Here is a 25,634-nt window from a genome sequence, read left to right on the forward strand (position 1 = left end):
TTAGGAGACATATCTCACTGTGCTCCTAACTGCAATAAGAGGATTTCGTGATTGCCACTTAAAGAAGTTAACCCTACGGTCACACATTTCTAAGGCCTGTTTTATATCACTGTTCCTCAGGCTGTAGATGAAGGGGTTCAGCATGGGGGTAACTACCGTATACATGACCGAAGCAATGATGTCTTTGGAGTCCCATGATGAGGAGAAAAAGTAAACACCTGCAAGTGTCCCATAGTATAATGACACCACAAACAGGTGGGAGCCGCAGGTAGAAAAGGCTTTTACCAGTCTCTTAGTGGAGGGCACCCTCAGTATGATGGTTCCTATATGGATATATGAGCCCAAAACAATACCCATAGGCAGGAGGTAAAGAAATCCTCCCTCTGCAAAGATGACGAGCATGTTAAGAGAGATGTCTGAGCAGCTCAGCTTCAGTAGTGCAGTGAGATCACAGAAGAAGTGGGTGATGGTGATGTCAGCACAGAAGGTCAGTCGCACTAAAAGGAGGGTATGACAAAGGGCGTGGACAGAGGCAACCATCCAGGAGCCACACACCAGCAGCACACACAACCCCTCCCTCATCATGGTGGTGTAGTGCAGAGGGTGACAGATGGCCACATACCTGTCATATGCCATCACTGCAAGAAGGAAATTGTCAAGAGAACCAAAGAGTATGAAAAAATACAACTGAGAAATGCATCCCACATAGGAGATGGATTGTCGCTGGGTCTGCATGTTCACGAGCATCTTTGGGACAGTGACAGAGGAAAGAGAGATGTCAGAGAAGGCCAAGTGGCTGAGGAAGAAGTACATGGGCGTGTGCAGGCGAGAGTCCAGCCTGATGAGCAGGATGATGAGCAGGTTGCCCAGCACCGTGGTCAGGTACATGCCCAGGAACAGGGTGAAGAACACGCCCTGCTGCCCTGGCCGGAGTGTGAGCCCCAGGAGGAGGAACTCGGACACGCTGCTCTGGTTCTCAGGCCTCATGCTGCTCTCCTTCTGCTGGGAAAGAAGATGGTTTGGGAATCTCAGGGACCTAGAAAGGACAACCAGGACCATCACATCCCCTACTGACATACGCTGGGACATGAATTTTAACTAAACTCTTAATAATTTCTCACACCTGTAGATGTATGCATCTTTGCTCTATCTCTGTCTAGCTTCAGGAATCATAGAACCCCCAAGTCAGTCAACAAGACCTCATTGCACAGAAGCAAATGAACATTCACTGTTTCATCACCATTGTTTATTGAACATCAAGTCATTGTCGGGACCTCTACTAAGACTGAGATGCAGCTGTGAACAGGAAAAGCAAGGTCCCCACTGTTATGTTTGCATCTTGATGAGCATGAAGGGACACTTTCTGCACTAGATCAGCGCTAAACCGTAGTAATTCACTGTGGCAGAAATAGAAATTGAGTCTCTGCAAACTGGTGTCAGTTGTTTCTGCCTTAAAGTAACATGAGACTGCAGAGCTGAGTGGCCTTGTTGGAGCACAGTCACACTCCTGTGCACCTGCCGGGTCCCATTGACCCACAGCTGTAACTTATGGAAAAGCAAGAAATGGGTGTTCATTTGAAACCATGTGATGCCAGTATATCTCCACATATCCACACACTATCTTTCATTATAATGCCGACCACTATGGTGAACATTTTTTGTACTTGACTAAGGACGTGACCTACATTCCCTAATTAAAACCACACATCAGCCCTATATTCCCAGATGTTCAAACCTCTTTATAGTGCACCCAAAATATGTTTTTATCTACTATTGTAGCTTTTAGGATACAGAAACATAAATGACCTCAATCCTATAGGCACACTCAGTTCTATATCAGATAGAATGGCACACACAATTGTGTATATCTGCAAGTATCATATATGTGACAAGGAACTTATATAACAATATATAATCACTACTTTGTATAAATAGAAAATTACCAAGTACTAACATCTTCATAGGGCTGCAGTCTAATATGTCTCTGTGTCAGAAACCAGGCTCCTCACCATTAAACGTGCCAACTTTCCTTCGGTGTCAGGGATCCAAGCATTATCTTAAAGCTGTGAAGATAATAAATTGTCCAAATTTTCTTAGTCCCTGTACTACATCATTTTATTGCTTTATATTTATATACTTTTCAACTGACAATAAGTACTCAAACACATTAACCTTCTATAGACAATAAGTATTTACTAAGAGCCTCTGTAAGAGTCACAAATCAGTGTAATTCTTTCTATTTTATACATGTGGAAACTGAGGCCAAGGATTTACGTAATTTCCAAACATCTCACCACTATTTGATGGTGACTCTGCCCAATAACATCACACAGCATGATGCCTGCTGTTTATTTCCCCCTCCCTGAGATGTCAATAAAGTAAAGAAGAGGTTGCACATTCAGAGCGACTTGTTCACACTCGCAACATGGAAATGATAGCAGTTTGATTCAAGACCCTGGGAGTTGCTCAGAGTGTGGTTATCTCAGCTCATGGTGCCCCAGAAGGAGGACAGTTAAGGACATACTTGAGTCACAGCTGCAGATCAGACACCCCTCACACACACAAATTATTTCTGCTGATTCAAGAATGTCAGTCACTTGTGACCAAATTTTCATCCTAAGAGAAGAATAACCAATATGTGAGTCAGCTCATAAACACGCATATGCATACATACAAGTTGTAAGTACCACACAATGTCAGACATACACAACACACAATGGTGGACCACTCACCCACAAACACACTTCCAATGCACAACAACATACCTGACTCAGAACACACCTGGTAAACACTCAACTCACCACATAGACATAATTCATGCACTGTACAGACACATCACCAAAAACACACAAAACCTCAAACTACTCAAAAATCTCACAAGAAACACACACCAACAACACACATGAACACACAGTTCACTCTTACTACAACAAGCAGCACACACCTTCCTATTAATTACAGACATGATTCCCTCCCTTCCTTGGGGAGGCAGTGAGCATGGGGCAGTTAGGCCTATTCAGTCACAGGACAGTCATTAAACTACCACCAACACCACATGCACATGGTCACATACACACAGAAAAAGCAAACACCATTCCATTCTGGCCTCATACACGAGTGTGTCACCCACAAACAGCTCACATGTGCCCCAGCACACGCTGGTGAGCAGAGGTCTGAGCCCTCTCTGACCTGACCTTGGTTCCCATGAGGTTGGACATCTTCTTGTCCCAGCAGAGATAACAGTCTCACTCCCGGTGCTCAGACTTGTGCAAATATTTATGATCACAGACATGAATCAGGAGTCCCTACTCACATGTCGGGAGGATGATAACTGGATGTATAAGCACTAATACAGGGCTGTGAGTCAGATACACAGCACACACACACACGCACACACACAATTTTAAAATTATAGGTACACAGGTGTACATGATATATGCAGACACACACAAACACACCATCATGGACACTGAGTCTCATACCTGAACACACCAGCACACATGCTGATCCATCGCCAAGTGCAGATGTCCAGCTCCTCTGACCTGTGCCCATCATTGGTCCCTCAGACACCTTCTGCTCCAGACTGTTGCCCAACTCTCAGGTTTCCTTCAGGAGGCCCAACACCCAGACAGCTAGAAGAAGTATCTGTGGCCTTGGCACTTCTACACACTTTCATTTTCCTTAAGCAGCTCCAAAGGAATGAGTCCAAAGATAACAGGTAATTACTAATGAGAGACTGAGTGAAAGTCCCCACGCTTCTGGCTGGTTTCTGACTGCCCTTTGGGGAGCTGGGTGTCCAAGCGCCAGAGGGACTGGAGTCCTAGGGGACAGTGTTTTGATTCCAGTCATGCCCTGAACTTCTTTCTTCTTGGGCATTGTTCCAGCTGGGACAAAGGATGTTTCAACATTTTATTTTAAAGTGATTTTAAAGGTATAGAAAAGTTGTAAAAATCATATCAAGAATTAAAGGACAGGAGGAGGGGTTGGGGGCGGGAGGAGGGTGTCAATGGAGGAAAAAGGGGAAACATCTGTAACAAAAATAAAATAATAACAAAATAAAATCAATAAAGAAAAAGTAAAAATAAAAAGAATTTAAGGACAGGCTTTACACAGATTTTTTTCAGTGATTAACATTTTACTATGTTTACCTTCTAGGTGTTTGTATGTATATATGTTTCAGCCTTAGATTTTCAGCAGTTATACCACAGAGCATATTATTACAAGGCACATGACAACAATTTTTCCAATTCCTAATGTTTTTATCCTTATCAGTTGGCTAAGGTGGTGTCTGCCAGATTCTCTACTCTAAAGTTACCATTTTTATTAAGTTATTATTTAACCTTGTAATGGTAGGTATCATATGGGCAGATATTTTAATACTCTATAAACATGTTTTCCTTATTCAAATATCACCCTCTGTATTTATCATCCAGTGTTGATTCTTATATGACAAGTCATTGTATATGTATTGGCCAAATGGTGATTTATCTCATTCTGCCATTTCTTCTATGTTCTTCTATAAGAAGGCTGTATACTTATTCCTCCTCATTCCCCACTCATTGTTTATTTTTTGTTTTTTTTAATATTTATTTTTAATTAATTAATCAATTTTTGTTACTGATATTCCCCTCCCCCCACCATTGACACACTCCTCCCCATCCTTAACCCCACCTCCCAGCATTATTGTCTGTGTCCTTGTTTACACACATGCGTAAAATTCTGTGGTTTATCTCTTTCCTCCCCCCACATCCCCCTCTTCTGAGGTTGATCAGTCTGCACTCCACTTCCATGTCTCTGGGTCGATTTTGTTCCTCAGCTGGTTTTGTTCATTATATTCCACAAAAATTAATATTGTGTGATATTTGTCTTTCTCCGATTGGCTTGTTTCACTCAGCATAATACTTTCCAGGTCCTTCCAGGTTGTCTCAAAGGATAAAAGTACTTTCCTTCTTACAGCTGCATAGTACTCCATTGTGTATATGTACCACTGCTTTTTTATCCACTCGTCTACTGATGGACATTTGGGCTGTTTCCAGATATTAGTTATTGTAAATAGTGCTGCTACAAACATGGGGGTACATATATTCTTTCTGATTGGTGTTTCAGGCTTCTTGGGGTATATTCCTAGAAGTGGGATCACTGGGTCAAATGGAAGTTATAATGGAAGTTAAAACATTTTAATTTTTTGAGGTAACATCATATTGTTTTCCATAGTGGCTGCAGCAGTCTGCATTCCCACCAGCAGTGTATTAGACTCCCCTTTTCTCCACACTCTTGCCAACATTTGTTGTTTGATGATTTGTTGATGGCGGCCATTTTGACAGGTATGAGGTGATACCTCATTGTTGTTTTAATTTGCATTAATTTGCATTAGATGATTAGCGATGTTGAGCATTTCTCCATATGTCTCTTAGCCATTTGGATGTCCTGTTTGGAGAGGTGTCTATTTAGTTCCTCTGCCCATTTTTTAATTGGGTTCTTTATCTTTCTTTTTTTTTTTTTTTTTTTTTTTTAAAAATCCTCATCCAAGGACATTTTTCCATTCTTTGTACAGACAGAGTGGGAGGGAGAGAGAGGAAGAGAGAGAGAGAGGGAAACATCGATGTGAAAGGAACACATCGAGTGGCTGCCACCCGCACGACCAACCAGGGCTGGGGACAAACTGCAACCGAGGTACGTGCCCTTAGCGGGAACCGAACCCGGGTCTCTCCGGACCGCAGGCCGACGCTCTAACCGCTGAGCCAAACCGGCCAGGGCTCTTTTGTTGTTTTGTATGAGCACTATATATACTGGAGATTAACCACTTATCTGATATATCATTGGCAATTATGCTCTCCCATATAGTGGGTAGCCTTTCCATTTTGATGATTGTATCTTTTGCTGTGCAGAAGCTTTTGAGTTTGATGTAGTCCCATGTGTTCATTTTCTCCTTTGTTTCTATTGCCTTAGGTGATGTATCAGTGAAAATTCTGCTTTGTATGATGTCTAAAATTTTGTTGCCTACAGTTTCTTCTAGGATTTTTATGGATTCATGAGTCACATTTAAGTCTTTTATTCATTTTGAGTTTATTCTTGTGTAGGGTATAAGTTGATGGTCTAGTTTCATTTTTTTTTTTTTTGCGTGTAGCTGTCCAATTTTCCCAATACCATTTATGAAAGAGGCTGTCCTTACTCCACTGTATGCTCTTGCCACCTTTGTCAAATATTAATTGAGCATATTGTCTGGGGTCCATTTCTGGGTTCTCTGTTCTATTCCACTGGTCTATATGCCTGTTCTTGTGCCAGTACCAGGCTGTTTTGATTACAATGGCTTTGTAGTATAACCTGAAATCTGGTAATGTGATCCCTCCAACTTTGTTCTACTTTTTCAAGATTGCTGTGGCTATTCAAGGCCTTTTTTGGTTCCATATGAACTTTTGAAGTATTTGTTCTAGTTCTGTAAGGTATGTCATTGGTATTTTGATGGGGATCGCATTGCATCTATAGATTCCTTTGGGTAGTATGGACATTTTAATGATGTTAATTCTTCCAATCAATGAAAAAGTTATGTGGTTCCATTTTTTTATATCTTTCTCTATTTTTTTTTTCAATGACCTGTAGTTTTCTGCGTATAGGTCATTTATTTCTTTGGTTAAGTTTATTCCTAGGTATCTTAATTTTTTTTGCTGCAATGGTAAATGGGATTGTTTTCTTAGTTTTTCTTTCTGTGAGTTCATCATTGGTGTATAAGAATGCCATCGAGCCCTGGCCAGTTTGGCTCAGTGGTTAGAGCGTCCGCCTGCGGTCCGGAGAGACCCGGGTTCGGTTCCCGCTAAGGGCATATACCTCGGTTGCAGTTTGTCCCCGGCCCTGGTTGGTCGTGCGGGTGGCAGCCACTTGATGTGTCCCTTTCACATCGATGTTTCCCTCTCTCTCTCTTCCTCTCTCTCCCTCCCACTCTGTCTGTACAAAAAATGGAAAAATGTCCTCGGATGAGGATTAAAAAAAAAAAAGAAAAAAAAAAAGAATGCCATCAATTTCTTGACGTTAATTTTGTATCCTGCTACTTTGCCAAATTCATTTATTAAATCTAGTAAATTTTTAATGGAGTCTTTATGATCTTCTACGTATAGTGTTATGTCATCTGCAAGTAATGACAGTTTCACTTCCTCCTTTCCAATTTGGATCCTATTTATTTTTTCTTCCTGTCTGATTGCTGTGGGTAAGACTTCAATACTATGTTAAATAAGAGTGGTGAAAGTGGGCATCCTTGCCTTGTTCCTGTTCTTAAGGGAAATGCTTTTAGTTTTGGCCCATTGTGTATGATGTTGGCTGTAGGTCTTTCATATATGGCCTTTATTAAGTTGAGATATGATCCCTTTATTTCCACATTGCTGAGCATTTTTATCAGAAATGGGTGCTGGATTTTGTTGAATGCTTTTTTGGCATCTATTGATATAATCATGTGGTTTTTATTGTTAATTTTATTTATGTGTTGTATCACATGTATTGATTTGTGTGCATTGTACCCACCTTGCATCCCTGGGATGAATCTCACTTGGTCATAGTGAATAATTTTTTTGATGTATTGCTGGATCCGATTTGCTAGTATTTTGTTCAGGATTTGGCATCTATGTTCATGAGGGATATTGGCCTTTAATTTTCTTTCTTTGTAATGTATATTTCTGGTTTTGGAATTTGAATTATGCTGGACTCATATAACAAGTTTGGAAATCTCCCTTCTTCTTGAATTTTTTGAAATAGTTTGAGGAGAATGGGTATTAGTTCTTTTTTGAATGTTTGGTAAAACTCCCCCGTGAAGCCATCTGGGCCTGAGCTTTTGTTTGTTGGGAGAGTTTTGATTACCTCTTCAATTTCCTTAGTTGTTATTGATCTGTTTAAATTTTCTATCTCTTCCAGCACCAGTTTCTGAGACTATGTGTTTCTAGAAATTTGTCCATTTCGCTTAGTTGTTGAATTTGTTTTTATATAATTGTTCATAGTAGTTAACTATGTAACAATAATGTTTTGTATTTTTGTGGCGTCTGTTGTTACTTCTCCTCTTTCATTTCTGATTTTGTGTATTTGGGTTCTCTTTGTTTCTTGGTGAATCTAGCTAAGGGTCCATCAATCTTGTTTATCTTTTCAAAAAACCAGCTCTTTGTTTCATTGATCTTTTGAATTGTTATTTTGGACTCTGTCATTTATTTCTGCTCTGATCTTTACTATTTCCTTCTTTCTACTTACTCTGGGGTTTTCTTTTTGTTTGCTCTCTAGTTCTTTAAGTGGTGAGGTTAGATAATCTGTTGGAGATTTTTTTTGTTTCTTGAGGTAGTACTGTAGTGCTATGAACTTCCCTCTCAGAACTGCTTTAGCTGCATCCTATAAATTTTGTGTTGTTGTGTGTTCATTTTCATTGGTTTCCATGAAGTTTTAAATTTCTTCCTTGATCTCCTCGGTAACCCATTAATTGTTTAATAACATGCTATTTAGCCTCCATGTGTTCAAATGTCTTTGCATGTCCTTGTTGCAATTGATTTCTAGTTTCATGCCATTGTGATCTGAGATGTAGCTTGATATGATTTCAATCTTTTTGAACTTGTAGAGACTTAGTTTGTATCTTAACATGTGGTCTCTGTTTGAGAATGGCCCATGTGCACTTGAGAAGAACGTGAATTCTGTAGTTTTGGGGTGTAGTTCTCTGTAGATATCTATTAAATCAATTTGGTCTAGTGCTTCTTTTAGAGTCTGTGTTTTCTTGTTAATTTTTTTTGTCTAGAGGATCTATCCAGTGATGTCAGTGAGTATTGAAGCCTCCTGCTATGATTGTATTGCTATTGATTTCTCCTTTAAAGTCCTCCAGACGATTTTTAATATATTTTGGTGTTCCTATATTGGGTGCATATATGTTTATAAAGGTTATAACATCCTGTTGGATAGATCTTTTCAATATTATGTTGTGGCCTTCTTTGTCTCTAGTTATGGCCTTCATTTTGAAATCTATTTTATCAAATATGAGTATTTCTACCCCAGCTTTTTTTTTGCTTTCTGAGTGCTTGGAAGATTTTTTTCCATTCCTTCACTTTCAACCTATGTGAGTCTTTTGTTTTGAGGTGGGTCTCTTGTAAACAATATATAGATGAGTCATGCTTTCTTATCCAATCAGCTACTCTGTGTCTTTTTATCAGAGCATTCAATCCATTTACATTTAAGGTGGTTATTGATATGTACTTATTTATTGCCATTTTAGTTTAGTGTGGTTCTATTTTTCTTCCTATTTCACCTGCTAATTACAGCAGTCCTTTTACCATTTCTTGCTGTGCTGGTTTGGTGCTAATGTATTCCCTTAGCCTTTTTTGTTGTTGTTGTTCAGTAAGCTCTTTATTTGACCTTCTATTTTGAATGATAGTCTTGTTGGGTAGAGAAGTCTTGGATTCAGATCCTTGTTTTTCTTGACCTTGATTACCTCATGCCATTCCCTTCTGGCCTGTAGTGTTTCTTGTTGAGAAGTCAGCTGAGAGCCTAATGAGGTTTCCTATGTAGGTAACCTGTTGCTTATCTCTTGCTGCCTTAACAATTCTCTCTTTGTCTTTAATTTTTTTGGCATTTTGATTACTATGTGTCTTGGTATGGGCCTGATTGGGTTCTTCTTACTTGGGGCTCTCTGTGCTTCTTGAACTTGAATGCCTTCTTCCTTCACCAAATTAGGGATGTTTTCTGTCACTATTTCGTCAAATATACTCTCTAACCCTTGCTCATTTTCTTCTTATTCGGGGACTCCTATGATACAAATATTATTACATTTCCAGTTGTCCCAAAGTTCTCTTAAGTTGTCCTTCTGTTTTTTAATTGTTTTTTTTTTCCTATTGGTTTTCTGACTGGTTGATTTTTTCTACCCTGTCTTCTATTCAGTGATCTGGTCCTCTGCTTCCTCTACTCTGCTATTTAGACCTTCCAATGTGTTCTTTATTTCTGCTATGTCATTCTTCATTTCTTCTTGGTGATTTTTAATTTCCAACTGGTTTATTTTCAACATTTTTATGTCTTTACTCATGGTGTTCATGTCCTTACACATGCTGTTGAGCTTCCTCAAGATCATGGCTCTGAAGTCTAGTTCTGTTAACTTGCTTAACTGCACCTCATTTATTTCATCCTCAGTAGAGGTCTCTTGTTCTTTCATTTGTCTTTTGTGTGTGTGATTAACCATTTTGGCTATCACAGTGGGCTTTGGAGCCTGCCAAGTTTTTCCTGTGGGTGTTGGTGTTCTGATGTTTGTGGCTCCCTCTTCTGGGTTTGGATGAGCCAGGGAGGACCCATGTTAAACACCACTGTCAAGTCTCACTTTCCTGGTTAGAGTTTCTAGCCCGGTAATAGTACAGTTATCCTCTAGCTTTTTGCCTGGAGGCTATCAGTAGTGGTTGCTTGAAGAGCCTTGGGTTCTCAGTGAATGAAAAACTCCCTCAGGTGCTCAGCATAAGGTGATTTCCTGAGGATGGGGCAGCTGCTGGTTGTTAATGCACCTCAATTTGCATTTCAATGGCCACTGGGTGGGGTTGAATATCCGAGGGAAGGGCCACTGCCTCTCCCCAGAGCCCTGGGAAGGAATATGATGACCACAGTCCTGCATGGCCACAACTCAGCAAAAACTCTGGGTGCCCTCCAAATTTCAAGTGTCCCCACACAGATCCAGTCCAGTCCATTCTCACTCTTCTGGAGCCCAAGTTGAGTGGCTGTGGCTATTTTAACCTCTGTCCCAGCTCTGTGCTGTGGAGCCACTTGGGAGTTTAACCTGAGGGCGCTCACAGCTAAGGCACTGCTCACAGCTAACACTGCTGCAGTCTCTGGGCTCCCAGCCTCCCTCTCGTGCCTCTGTAAACCTACCAGGATCGAGTCAGGGTCCCTGGTTATATGATCCTCGCAAACTGCTTTTCTGTTTCTTTTTTCCTGATGATTTTCTTCATTTTTGTTGTAATTCCAGTTTGGTCCTGGGAGATGATCTGTGTAGCTTCCATTTACTCTGCCGCCATTTTGGTATATCTAGTTTTTCAAATAGGTTCTCTTCTCCTTCTGGCACTCCCACGATGCGAGTGTTGGTACACTTGATGTTGTCCCAGAGGCTCCTTACACTGTCCTCTTTTTTTTGGATTCTTTTTTCTTTTTGTTGTTCTGATTGGGTGTTTTTTTGCTTTTTTATATTCCAATTCAACAGTTTGCTTCTTGGTTTCACCTACTCTACTATTGATTCTCTGTAAAGTATTCTTTTTTTTTGGTATGTGCCTTTAGTGGGAACCAAACCCAGGACTCTCTAGTCCACAGACCTATACTCCAACTGCTGAGCCAAACTGGCCAGGGCTGTAAATTATTCTTTATTTCAGTTAGTGCATCCTTCATTTCTGACTGTTTTTTTTTTTATTTATTTTATTTTTTTATGTTGTTGATATTCTCACTTAGTTTCTTGGAAATCTCATTAAGCTCCTGAAGGTCTGACTAAGTTCCTTCAGTATCTTTATAACCAGTGTTTTAAATTCTGCATCTGATTGATTGCTTATCTCCATTTTGTTTAGTTCTTTTCCTGGAATTTTGTTCTGTTCTTTCACTTGGGACATGTTTCTTTGTGTACTCATTTTGGGTGCTTCCCTCTGTTTATTTCTATGTATTAGGAAGAGTTGCTATGTCTTCTAGGTTTTGTAGGGTGGCCTATTTTAATGCGTGTCCTATAGGATCCAGTGGCACAGTCTCCCTGATAACCCTCAAGATGCACCCCTAATATGGACTGTACACCCTTCTCTTGTAATTGAGCCTTGATTGCTGTTGGCCTATCAATGGGAGGGATTTACTCAGGTTGATCAGGTGCAATGACTGGCTGTGCCCACTGACCACTGGCCTCTGACTACCTTGGAGGATCAGTCATATAAGGGCCCACCACACAAAGCAAGACTTACTTCAGTAGGGCTCTGTTATCTACTGAGTCAATTCATTGAGTGTCTCACTTTTGAAAATGGTTGGGTGGTTGTGCCTCGATGTGGTCTGCAGCTGTCCACTAGGTGTGCTAGCTCTGGGTTTTTGTTTTTTTTCTAGATATTTAAGTTGCAGCTTTAGAGAGTCAATTAGGAATTTTTCTTTTTTCTTGAGGTAGGCCTGTAGTGTTATGAACTTCCCTCTCAGGCCTGCTTTTGCTTCATCCCATAGATTTTGTGGTGTTGTGTGTTCATTTTCATTGGTTTTCAGGACGTTTTTAATTCCTTCCTTGATCTTGTTTGTAACCCATTCATTGTTTAATTACATGCTATTTGGCCTCTATGTGTTTGAATGTTTTTGTGTGTTTCTGTTATAATTGAGTTCTAGTTCATGCCATTGTTTTTGAGAATATGCTCGATATGATTTCCATCTTTTTGAACTTGTAGAGGCTTACTTTGTATCCTTACATGTGGTCTATATTTGAGAATATCCTGTGTGCACTTGAGAAGAATGTATATTCTGCAGCTTTGGGGTGAAATGTTCTGTAAATATCAGTTAAGTCCAACTGATATAGGTTGTTATTTAATAACTCTATGTCCTTGTTAAGTTTTTGTCTGGAAGATCTATCCAGTGTTGTCAGTGGGGTGTTAAAATCACTCACTAAGATTGTATGGCTATTGATCTCTCCCTTGAAGTCCTCCAAAAGTTTTAAAATATATTTTGGAGTCCCCATATTTGGTTCATATATGTTTACCAATGTTATATCTTCTTGTCGGATTGATCCTTTCAATATTATGTAGTGAACTTCTTTGTCTCTTATTATGGCCCTTGTTTTGATGTCTATCTTGTTGGATATTACTATTGCTACACCAGCTTTTTTTTTTTCCGTTTGTTTGGTAAATTTTTTTTCATCCCTTCACTTTCATCCTGAGTGAGTCTTTTGTTGTGAGGTGAGTTTCTTGTAGACAACACAACATATATATGGGTCATGCTTTCTTATCCAATCAGCTACCCTATGTCTTTTGATTGGAGCATTTAATCCATTTACATTTAAGGTTATTATTGATAGATAGCTATTAGTTGCCATTTTTATTTTATGCCTGTGTTTTTCTTTTTTTCTCTGTTTCTTCTTCTTCTTTCAATGTACTGGATTTTATTTAGTTTTCAGTTTTTTTTTTTCCCATTCTTATGTTGCTGTGGTGCCTGATTTATTATTATTTAAAGATTTTTTTTATTTTTTATTTTATTTTTGTTACAGATGTTTCTCCTTTTTTACCTCATTGACACCCTTAGTTTTCAGTTTTTTGAATTAAAAAATTTTAATGTTGACATTATGGCAGGTGTCCCTCTTTTTCTGCCTTTTGCCCAACTCTACCCACCCATGTATTTCCCTTCCTTGGCCTTTGCCAAACTATTGTTCATGTCCATGGGGTATGCATATATGTTATTTTGTTAATCTCTTCCCCTTCTCTATCCAGTCACCCCCATCCCCTCCCACTGGGTACTGCCCTGTCTATTTCATCTATTCATGCTTCTGGGTTCATTTTTTTTGTCAGTTTATTTTGTTCATTGGATTCTACATATTAGTGAATTCATATGGTATTTATCTTTCTCTAACTGGCATTGGAAAACAGTATGGTGTTTCCCTACTCATTGTTTTTTATTTGTTTATATAATTATGGACTTGTGGATTCTTATTCTCTGAGTTACAATCAATTACTGTTGGTATTTATTTTGAAGCTTGAGGTGTGTTTATTGCCTACAAAAATTCTAAGTGATCTCAGGGAAGCCACATGGTAAATGTATATAAAAGAAAGACAAGAAGTAAGAACTAGAAACTAAGACACTGAAGGAATGTTTGCTCACAGAAGGTGGGTCAGCAGTGGGACAGAAATAAATACGGGATGGGAAAAGTATAGATGTTCATATATAGCATATATATTTCAGTCAAATTATACACTTTAAATCCCATGAGTTTATCTCGGGCTAATCCCCTGAACCTGTGTCCAAGGCCCTTTTGTCTGACTTCTAGGTGAGCCAAAGCAGACCAGACTGGGCTCATTTCACCAGTCCTTTCTCATTTTACTGTCCTCAGCTTTAACACATATCCTCTAAAATTAAAAAATTAACAAGTAACTAAAACCCTGAGTTCTAACTAATAGCTCCACTAGTTGGACACTTTATAGTCCTGTCCAGCCTCTCCTTTGCCATGTACGAGCATCATTCCCAGAGTGAGGAGTCATCAACTTTACCTCAGTGTATACTTATTTTGTGAATACTGGATACATTGTGAGTTGTTTCATAATCTTGAACTCATACCACTGTCAATCATATACTAAGTACCCTTAAAACTTGGTTTCTAGATTTTTTGTTTTGTGTTTTGAAAAGTATAGACAAAATTCTGGGTTCAGCAATTACTTAGGTTACTTATTTTATTTTCCTTTTGGTCTGTTGATGGGGTTAATTTGAAATATAGTTAGGTTTATTTGTTTTGATTTGTTCTATTTTCCTTTATTTACCAATTCTCCTGTTTATTTCCTAGTGGCAAAAGAAACAGTGAAAACTATACAGTAAGTCTACTCATCTGCTCATCCCTCTGCCCCACCTCCTGTAGGTAAACGATCATATTAGTTTCTGATTTATTCTACCTGTGTTATTTTTTGCTCATATGGGAAGACATATGTATATTTTATTTCACCCTCCTTTTTATGTAAATAGTAGTAGCTATAAATTCTCTTTTCACATAGCTCCCCCCCCTTAAAAGTATATACTGATATATCTCCATACTGATTTATCAATATATTTGTAATTTTTTATAGTTGCAAAGTACTAAATTACATTGATGTGCTATACAGTTTTTTTTCAGGAGTCTAGGAATGAGATTTTGGTGATACATGTTCTAAATGCCACTGAATTGTATACCTCAAATGGCTAAAATGGTAAATTTTATGTTTTGTGTATTAAACTACCATGAAAAAAAATTAAAGAGACAGTAAGACATATTCTCTACATAGAACATAATAAAGAATTATAGAATAATTATAATAATGTATGATAATAATTTAATAGAAGGTAAATGAAATAAAAATATTATAAATATATATTTAAAGAATCAACAGAGTAGAAGACAAAAGAGAATAAATGTGAAACAGATATAGCAAATATACAGAAGTAGATGTGTTATGGTAGGAACCATTGCTAGAATCTTTACCTAATTCTAAATGAAGAGGTGTGCTCTTAATGCATTTTGAAAAAGTATTTCTATTTTTCTGACAGCCTTGCTTTGTAGCACATAGCAGCATTCACAGTGTAATTATCATTATTCTGGCTGACTGCAATTGGCCAACATGATGTCATTGAGTGTGAAGAGATGCGTATGTTCAGATTGAAGCCAATGAGGGCCAGAATAAAAGATTCATTTAAAAAAATAAAAAGGAGGAGACTGAAAATGGCGATGGAGTGAATGGAAGCTACACAGACCATCTCCCAGAACCAAACTGGAATTACAACGAAAATAATGACAAATCATCAGGAAAAGGCAACCGAAAAGTGGCTTGGAGGACCACATAACCAGGGACACTGACTCAATCCTGGTAGGCTTGCGAAGACGCAAGAGAAGGCCGGGAGCCCAGGGTTGGCAGTGGCCTGGGCTGGGACCTGCAGCCTTGGCTGGGAGCTGCACCCTCGGCTGGGAGCTGTGCCCTCTGCTGAGAGCTGCAGCGGCCTTGGCTGGGTCCTGTGGCCTCTGCTGAGACCTGCGGCCTCAGCTGGGAGCTGCTGCAGCCTCGGCCAGGAGCAATGGCCTTAGCTGGGAGCCGCGCCCTTAGCTGGGAGCGGCACCCTTAACTGGGAGCGGCGCCCTCGGGTTAAAGTCCCAAGCGGCTCCACAGTGCAGAGCAGGAACAGAAGTTAAATTAGCAGCAGCCACTCACCTTGGACTCTGGCAGAGGGAGGGTAAACTGGATGGGAACTGTTGGAGATAAACAGGATTTGGAGGGTGCTCAGAGCTTTTGCTGAGTTGCAGCCATGCAGGACTGTGGTCATCTTACTCCTTCCCAGGGTCCTGGGGAGAGGCTGCGGCGCCTCCATCAGAGATTCAACCCCACCCAGTGGCCATTGAAATGCAAATCGAGGTCCTTTAACAACCAGCATCTGCCTCACCCTCAGGAAATCCTCTTACACTGAGCAGCTGAGGGAGTTTTTCAGGCAACTCAGAAACCAAGGTTCTTCAGGTGACCACTACTAATAGCCTGCAGGCAAAAAAGCTAGAGGATAATTACCATTCCCTGGGCTAGCAACTCTAATGAGGAAAGTTAAGACTTGACAGTGGTGTTTAACATGGGTCCTCCTTGCCTCATCCAAACCCAGGAGAGAGAGCCACAAACAGCAGAACACCAACACCCACAAGGAAAATTGGGCAGGCTCCAAAGCCCACTGTGGTAGCCAAAATGGTTAATCACAGACACAAAAGACAACCAGTTGGAAATTAAAAACCAACCAGTTGGAAATTAAAAACCACCAAGAAGAAATGAAGAATGACATATCAGAAATAAAAAACACATTGGAAAGTCTAAATAGCAGAGTAGAGGAAGCTGAGGACCAGAACAGTGAATTAGAAGATAGGGTAGAAAAAAATCAACCAAGCAGAAAACCAAAAGGAAAAAATAATTAGAAAAACAGGAAAACAGCTCAAGAGAACTGTGGGACAACTGGAAACGTAATAACATTCGCATCATAGGAGTCCCCGAAGAAGAAGAAAATGAGCAAGGGTTAGAGAATATATTCAAAGAAATCGTGACAGAAAATATCTCTAATTTGGTGAAGTAAGTAGGCGTTCAAGTTCAAGAAGCACAGAGAGCCCCAAGTAAGAAGAACCCATACCAAGACACATAGTAAACAAAATGCCAAAAATTAAAGACAAAGAGAGAATTCTAAAAGCAGCAAGAGAGAAGCAACAGGTTACCAACAAAGGAACCCCCATAAGGCTCCCAGCTGACTTCTCAACAGAAATACTACAGGCCAGAAAGGAATGGCATGAGGTAATCAAGGCCATGAAAAACAAGGATCTGATTCCAAGATTACTCTACCCAGCAAGGCTATCATTCAAAATAGGAGGTCAAATAAAGAGCTTCACAGACAAAAAAAAAAAGAAAAAAAAAGTGCTAAGGGAATACATTAGCACCACACCAGCACTGCAAGAAATTAGCACTGCTGTAATTAACAGGAGAAATAGGAAGAAATATAGAACCACACTAAACAAAAATGGCAATAATTAAGTACATATCAATAATCACCTTAAATGTAAATGGTATGAATGCTCCCATAAAAAGACACAGAGTAGCTGATTGGATAAGAAAGCATGACTCATCTATATGTTGTTTACAAGAGACCCACATCACAACAAAAGTTTGAAAGTGAAGGAATGGAAAAAATCTTCCAAGCACACAGAAAGGGAAAAAAAGCTGGGGTAGCAATACTCATATTTGATAAAACAGATTTCAAAATGAAGGCCATAACTAGAGACAAAGAAGGCCACTACATAATATTGAAAGGATCTATCCAACAGGAAGATATAAACTTGATAAGCATATCTGCACCCAATATAGGAGCACCAAAATATATTAAAAATCTTCTGGAGGACTTCAAAGGAGAAATCGATAGCAATACAATCATAGCAAGGGACTTCAACACCTACTGACATCACTGGATAGATCCTCTAGATAAAAAATTAGCAAGGAAATAGAGACTCTAAATGAAGCACTAGACCAAGTGGATTTAATAGATATCTACAGAGAATTATACCCCAAAACTACAGAATTCACATTCTTCTCACGTGCACATGGGACATTCTCAAAGATAGACCACATGTTAGGACACAAACTAAGTCTCTACAAGTTCAAGAAGATTGAAATCATATCAAGCATCTTCTCAGATCACAATGGCATGAAACTACAATCAATTGCAACAAGAACATGCAAAGACATTTGAACACATGGAGGCTAAATAGCATATTATTAAACAATTAATGGGTTACCGAGGAGATCAAGGAAGAAATTAAAAACTTCCTGGATATCAATGAATATGAACACACAACAACACAAAATCTATGGCATGCAGCGAAAGCAGTTCTGAGAGGGAAGTTCATAGCACTACAGGCCTTCCTCAAAAAACCAGAAAAATCTCTAATAGACTATCTAACCTCACAACTTAAAGAAGTAGAGAGCAAACAAAAAGAAAACCCTAGAGCAACCAGAAGAAAGGAAATAGTAACAATCAGAGCAGAAATAAATGACATAGAGTCTATAAAAACAATTCAAAGGATCAAGGAAACAAAGAACTGGTTTTTTGAAAAGATAAAGAAGATTGATGGACCCTTAGCTAGACTCACTAAGAAACAAAAAGAGAGACCCCAAATACACAAAATCAGAAATGAAAGAGGAGAGGTAACAACTGACACCACAGAAATACAAAACATCGTTAACAACTACTATAAACAATTATATGGCAACAAATTCGATAACTAAGCGAAATGGACATATTTCTAGAACACATAGTCTCCCAAAACTGGACCAGGAAGAGATAGAAAACTTGAACAGACCAATAACTACAGAAGAAATTGAAGATGTAATCAAGACTCTCCCAGCAAACAAAAGCCCAGAACTGGATGGCTTTATGGGGGAGTTTTACCGAACATTCAAAGAAGAACTAACACCCATTCTCCTCAAACTATTTCAAAAAATTCAAGAAGAAGGAAGACTTCCAAACACATTTTATGAAGCCAGCATAATTCTAATTCCAAAACCAGAAAAAGACACAAGAAAGAAAGGAAACTACAGGCCAATATCCCTGATATACATAGACGCCAAAATCCTGGACAAATACTAGCAAATTGGATCCAGCAATACTCCAAAAAAATTATCCACCATGACCAAGTAGGATTCATCCCAGGGATGCAAGGCTGGTACAATATTCGCAAATCAATAAACGTGATACACCACATAAGTAAAATGAAGAAAAAAACCCCACATGATCATATCAATAGATGCCAAAAAGCCTTCGACAAAATCCAGCATTCATTTCTGATAAAAACGCTCAGCAATGTGGGAATTAAGGGATCATATCTAGACATAATAAAGGCCATATATATAAGACCACATCATACTCAATGGGCAAACACTAAAAGCATTTTCCTTAAGAACAGGAACAAGGCAAGGATGCCCACTTTCACCACTCTTATTTAACATAGTATTGGAAGTCTTAGCCACAATCAGACAGGAAGAAAAAATAAAAGGAATCCAAATTGGAAAGGAGGAAGTGAAACTGTCATTATTTGCAGATGACATGATACTATACGTAGAAAACCCCAAAGACTCCATCAAAAATTTACTAGACTTGCCCTGGCCGTTTTGGCTCAGCGGTTAGAGCATCGGCCTGTGGTCCTGAGAGACCCGGGTGTGGTTCCCGCTAAGGGCGCGTACCTCGGTTGCAGTTTGTCCCCGGCCCTGGTCGGTTGTGCGGGTGGCAGCCACTCGATGTGTTCCTTTCACGTCGATGTTTCTCTCTCTCTCTCTGTTCCTCTCTCTCCCTCCCACTCTACCTGAACAAAAAATGGAAAAATGTCCTCGGGTGAGGATAAAAAAAAAAAAAAATTTACTAGACTTAATAAATGAATTTGCAAAGTAGCAGAATACAAAATTAATGTCAAGAAATCGATGACATTCTTATACACCAATGATGAACTCACAGAAAGAAAAACTAAGAAAACAATCCCAGTTACCATTGTGGCAAAAAAATTAAGATACCTAGAAATAAACTTAACCAAAGAAATAAAGGACCTATTCACAGAAAACTACAGGTCATTGAAAAAAGAAATAGAGGAAGATATAAAAAAGTGGAAGCACATGACTTTTTCATTGATTGGAAGAATTAACATCATTAAAATGTCCATACTACCCAAAGCAATCTATAGATTCAATGCAATCCCCATCAAAATACCAACGGCATACTTCACAGAATTAGAACAAGTACTTCAAAAGTTCATATGGAACCCAAAAAGGCCTCGAATAGCCACAGCAATCTTGAAAAGGAAGAACAAAGTTGGAGGGATCCCATTACCAGATTTCAGGTTATACTACAAAGCCACTGTAATCAAAATATCCTGGTACTGGCAGAAGAACAGGCATATAGACCAGTGGAACAGAACAGAGAACCCAGAAATGGACCCAAGGCAATATGCTCAATTAATATTTGACAAAGGTGGCAAGAGCAAACAGTGGAGTAAGGACAGCCTCTTTAATAAATGGTGTTGTGAAAATTGGACAGCTACATGCAGAAAAATGAAACTAGACTATCAACTTATACCCTACACAAGAATAAAGTCAAAATGAATAAACGACTTAAATGTGACTCATGAATTCATCAAAATCCTAGAAGGAACTGTAGGCAACAAAACTTCAGACATGATATGCAGTAGAATTTTCACTGATACATCACCAGCGGCAATAGAAACAAAAGAGAAAATGAACACATGGAACTACATCAAACTCAAAAGCTTATGCACAGCAAAAGATACAATCATCAAAACAGAAAGGCTACCCACTGTATGGGAGAGCATAATTGCCAATGATATATCAGATAAGGGGTTAATTTCCAACATATAGAGAGTGCTTATACAACTCAACAAAGGGAAGACAAGGAACCCAATTAAAAAATGGGCAGAGGAACTAAATAGACACCTCTCCAAACAGGACATCCAAATGGCTAAGAGACATATGAAGAAATGCTCATCATCACTAATCATCAGAGAGATGCAAATTAAAACAACAATGAGGTATCACCTCACACCTGTCAGAATGGCCGCCATCAACAAATCATCAAACAACAAGTGTTGGCGAGGGTGTGGAGAAAAGGGGACTCTAGTACACTGCTGGTGGGAATGCAGACTGGTGCAGCCACTATGGAAAACAATATGGTGTTACCTCAAAAAATTAAAAATTGAACTTCCATTTGACCCAGTGATCCCACTTCTAGGAATATACCCTAAGAAGCCCGAAACACCAATCACAAAGAATATATGTATCCCCATGTTTGTAGCAGCACTATTTACAATAGCTAAGATTTGGAAACATCCCAAGTGTCCATCAGTAGACGAGTGGATAAAAAAGCAGTGGTACATATACACAATGGAGTACTACGCAGCTGTAAGAAAGAAAGATCTCTTATCCTTTGAGACTACATGGAGGGACCTGGAAAGTATCATCCTAAGTGAAACAAGCCAAACAGAGAAAGACAAGTAATATATGATCTCACTTATTTGTGGAATATAATGAACATAACAGTCTGAGGAATGGGGTAGTCCCAGAGACGTGGAAGTGGGGTACAGACTGACAATCCACAGAAGAGGGGGTGGTGGGGAGAGATAAACCACAGAACTTATAAGCATGTATGCATAAACAATGGACATGGACAACAAAGCTGGGGACTGGGAAGGGAGAGAAGGGGAGGGGGGCATCAGTGGGGGGAAAAGGAGAAACATCTGTAACAAAAATTAATTAATAAAATAATAAAATACTAGAAAAAAAAGAAATAATTTACACAAGAAAGATTTATTTATTAAGGGTGCTTTTCTACAAATAGATTTTTGACTAGCAATTTTATTTTCCGCACAGTTACACTTATTTGGTCATCTGTACTAATATGACTAAATTTATATAATTTGTATTGTTCTGAAAATGTGTGATTTATATACATTTCAGTGAAGTTCTTCCTGGTATTTTCACATTGTATTTGTAGGTCTATTTTTATAATCTCTAAAAACTCTTGTTTGTATCTTTGCTTTGTTTCTTAGCCAGTAATGTTTCTAAATCAATCTTTAATTTGTAGTTTTAAAAGATTTTTTCTGGTTTCACTGACTTTTTTCTAATTCTTTACTATCTCTTCCTTGACTTACTGCTTTTATCAGCACATCCTCCCTTTTACCCTTGTGTCTGTCTCACTTTGTTTTTTTAGTGTCATCTTTTTAAATTCAATGTTTAGTCATAAATACATCATTAAAAACTTTAAATTCTGCGTCATCTATGCTTCACAAGTTTTGATGCACTGTAGTTTATTTTTCAGTTCTAAAAACTGTAATTATTCCCACTCTGATTCATTCTTTGACTAAAGAAATGTTACACATATAGTTTAAATTTTTGAATGTATTGGTGCATCATAATTTTTACTTCTAATACCATTGCATTTTGGCAAGATGATTTAGTCTCATTATGGATTTGGGTTTGTCTAAACTTATTTCATAGATAGTACCTAGTCAATTTTTTCTCAATTTTCTATGTGTTTGAGAAAAGTGTGCATTTTATAAATGTGGTCTCATGTATTATCTGTTATATCACATTTTTATTGCCTTTTATGTGCCCTGTATACTGTCTTTCAGATAATTAAACTATTTTTATTATATGTACAATAAAATATAAAATAAAATAAAAAGAAAACCAAGTTCACCAGAAGCAGATTGTGATGCTAAATAAGTGGGTCTTCTTTAACATAAAATAAAGAATACACAAGCAGCCTTGGTCTGTTTTGCTCATTGGTAAGAGCTTTGGCCTGAAGACCAGTGAGTTCAATTCCAGTCAAAGGCACATACCTCAGTTGTGGTTTGTCCTCGGCTCTGGTCAGGTTGTGCGGGAGGCAACCAGTCCATGTGTCTATCTCGCATCAATCTCTTTCTCTCTGCCTCCCTCCCACTTTACCTGATGATGAATGAAAAAATATCCTCGGGTGAGGATTAAAAAAAAAAAAAGAATACATAAGTAAAAGTTGACATATCTCAAAACAGACATGACAAATCCACAATTATAATTCTACATCATTTTTTTTGCATAAGATTTTCATATATATTATAAGAGATGATGAAAGAGCTAAAACTATCAATTAAGAACAAGGACTTATGAACAATCCCCATGGCAAACTTGACGTAGTTCACATATTAAATACTTATACATGACAACAGAATGCATATTCTATTAAAGTTATATGAAGGTGTCAACCATACAATAATTTTAGAACATTTACCTCACTGTGCTCCTGAGTGCAACAAGGCAATTTGGTGATTGTCCCTTACAGAACTTAACCCTATTGACACACATTTCTAAGGCCTGTTTTATATCTCTGTTCCTCAGGCTGTAGATGAAGGGGTTCAGAATGGGGGTAGCTACTGTATACATGACTGAAGCAATTACGTCTTTGGAGTCCCAGGATGAGGAGAAAAAGTACACAGCTGCAAGTGTCCCATAGTATAAAGACACCACAAAGAGGTGGGAGCCACAGGTAGAAAAGGCTTTTAAGAATTTCTTAGTGGAGGGGACCCTCAGGATGATTGTCCCTATACGGATATATGAACCCAAAACTATACCCAAAGACAGGAGGTAAATAAATCCTCCCTCCAAAAAGATGACGAGCATATTGAGAGAGATGTCTGAGCAGCTCAGCTTCAGTAGTGCAGTGAGATCACAGAAGAAGTGGGTGATGGTGATGTCAGCACAGAAGGACAGTCGGACCAAGAGGACGGTGTGCAACAGAGCATGGGCACTGGAGAGCATCCAGGAGACAACCACCAGCAGAGTGCACAGTCCCTCCCGCATGATGGTGGTGTAGTGCAGAGGGTGACAGATGGCTACATACCTGTCATATGCCATTACTGCAAGAAGGAAATTGTCAAGACCAGCAAAAATTATGAAAAAACACACCTGAGAAATGCATCCCATATAGCAGATGGATTGTCGCTGAGTCTGCATGTTCACGAGCATCTTTGGGACAGTGACAGAGGAAAGAGAGATGTCAGAGATGGCCAAGTGGCTGAGGAAGAAGTACATGGGCGTGTGCAGGCGAGAGTCCAGCCTGATGAGCAGGATGATGAGCAGGTTGCCCAGCACCGTGGTCAGGTACATGCCCAGGAACAGAGAGAAGAACACACCCTGCTGCCCTGGCTGGATGGGGAGCCCCAGGAGGAGGAACTCGGACACACTGCTCTGGTTCTCAGGCCTCATGCTGCTGTTTTTCTGCTGGGGATGAAGATGGTTGGGAATCTCAGGATGACCAGGACCATCACATCTCCTACTGATATTCGCTGGGACATGAATTTTAACTACACTCTTAATAATTTCTCACACCTGTGGATGTATGCATCTTCACTCTATCTCTGTCTGGTTCCAGGAATCATCACACCCCTAAAACAGAGAACAAGAACTCATTGCACAGAAAGAAGAGGTTGTTCATTGTTTTGTTCACCATGATTTAATGAATATTGAATCTGTGTAGAGATTACTACTAAGACTGGGATGCTTTTTAATTTGATGTAGCCTATTTATGACTTTTTCCTTTCTTTCTCTTGCCTTAGGTGATATATTAGTGAAAATACCTCTACATATGATGTATAAGCTTTTTATGCCTACATTTTCTTCTAGGATTTTTATGGTTTCACAAGTTCCATTTATGTCTTTTATCCATTCTGAGTTTATTCTTGTGTATGGTGTAAGTTAGTGATCTAGGTTCATTTTTTTTTTTGCATATGGCTGTGCAATTTTCCAAGCACCATTTATTGAAGAGACTGTCTTTTCTCCATTGTATGCTCTTACCTCCTTTGTCACATATTAATTGGGCATACTGTCTTGGGTTGATATCTGGGTTCTCTGTTTTGTTCCAGTTATCTATATGACTATTCTTGTGCCAGTACCAGGCTTTTTTGATTACACTTGCTTTGTAGTATAACTTGGTATTTGGTATTATGATCCCTTCCACTGTGTCCTTCTTGTGCCCAGGCTGGTTTGGCTCCATGGTTACAGTGTTGAATTATGGATCTATGAGTCATGGGTTCTGTTCTGATCGAGGACATGTACCTCAGTTGCCGTTTGTCCCGGCCCGGGTTGCGGTCATGCGGGAGGCAACCAGTCAATGTGTCTCTCTCACATCAGTGTGTGTCTCTCTTTCCCTCTCTTTCTGTCTCTCTCTCCCACTCTATCTGAACAAAAATGGAAAAATATACTCGGGCAAGGATAAAAAAATTAGAAAAACAAAATTCCTGAGGCTATTCAGGGTCTGTTTTGGTTCCATGTAAACTTTTGGAGTATTTGTTCTAGATCTGTGAAATATGCCTTTGCTCCTTTAAAAGGGATTGTATTGTATCTGTTGATTGCTTTGGGTAGTATGGACATTTTAATAATATTGATTTTTCCAATCCATGAATATGGTATATATTTCCACTTTTTAAAAATATCTTTCTCTACTTCTTTTTCTATATTTATTTTTTCATCAAAATTTTTTATCTTTATTGTTAAATGTATTAGAGATGTTCCTCATCCCCCCCACATTGACCCCCTCCTCCCCATTCCTGCCCCTTTCCTGCCTTTTCCCATACTGCTGTCTGTGTCCATTGGTTATGCATATAAGTTCTTTGGTTTATTTCTTCCAATCCCCAACCCCCTTTCCTTTGAGGTTTGTCAGTCTAGCAACCAATTTGTACTTCTTAATCCCTTCACTTTTTTCACTCATTCCCCCACCCCCCCTCCCATCTGGCAAGCAACAAAATGTTCTCTGTATCTATGAGAATGTTTCTGTTCTCCCTGTTCATTTTGCTTGTAGATTCAATTGTCGATAGATATGTATTCGATGCCATTTTTTAAATTCATATATTTTCTTTTTCTTCA

General features: G+C 39.0%; 1 protein-coding gene across 1 annotated transcript; it reads right to left on the reverse strand.

Moving 5' to 3' along the window:
- Nucleotides 1-23,978, reverse strand: LOC118629809 (olfactory receptor 1J4-like). Its single transcript, XM_036261452.1, has 2 exons — nucleotides 23,482-23,978; nucleotides 1-988 (listed from the first exon to the last, which is right to left on the reverse strand). The coding sequence occupies exons 1-2, from the start codon at nucleotides 23,976-23,978 to the stop codon at nucleotides 1-3; spliced, it is 1,485 nt and encodes a 494-aa protein (XP_036117345.1).
- Between the last annotated feature and the right edge of the window lie 1,656 nt (nucleotides 23,979-25,634).

This window comes from Molossus molossus, unplaced genomic scaffold (assembly GCF_014108415.1).
Source record: "Molossus molossus isolate mMolMol1 unplaced genomic scaffold, mMolMol1.p scaffold_m16_p_14, whole genome shotgun sequence".
Lineage (NCBI taxonomy): Eukaryota > Metazoa > Chordata > Mammalia > Chiroptera > Molossidae > Molossus > Molossus molossus.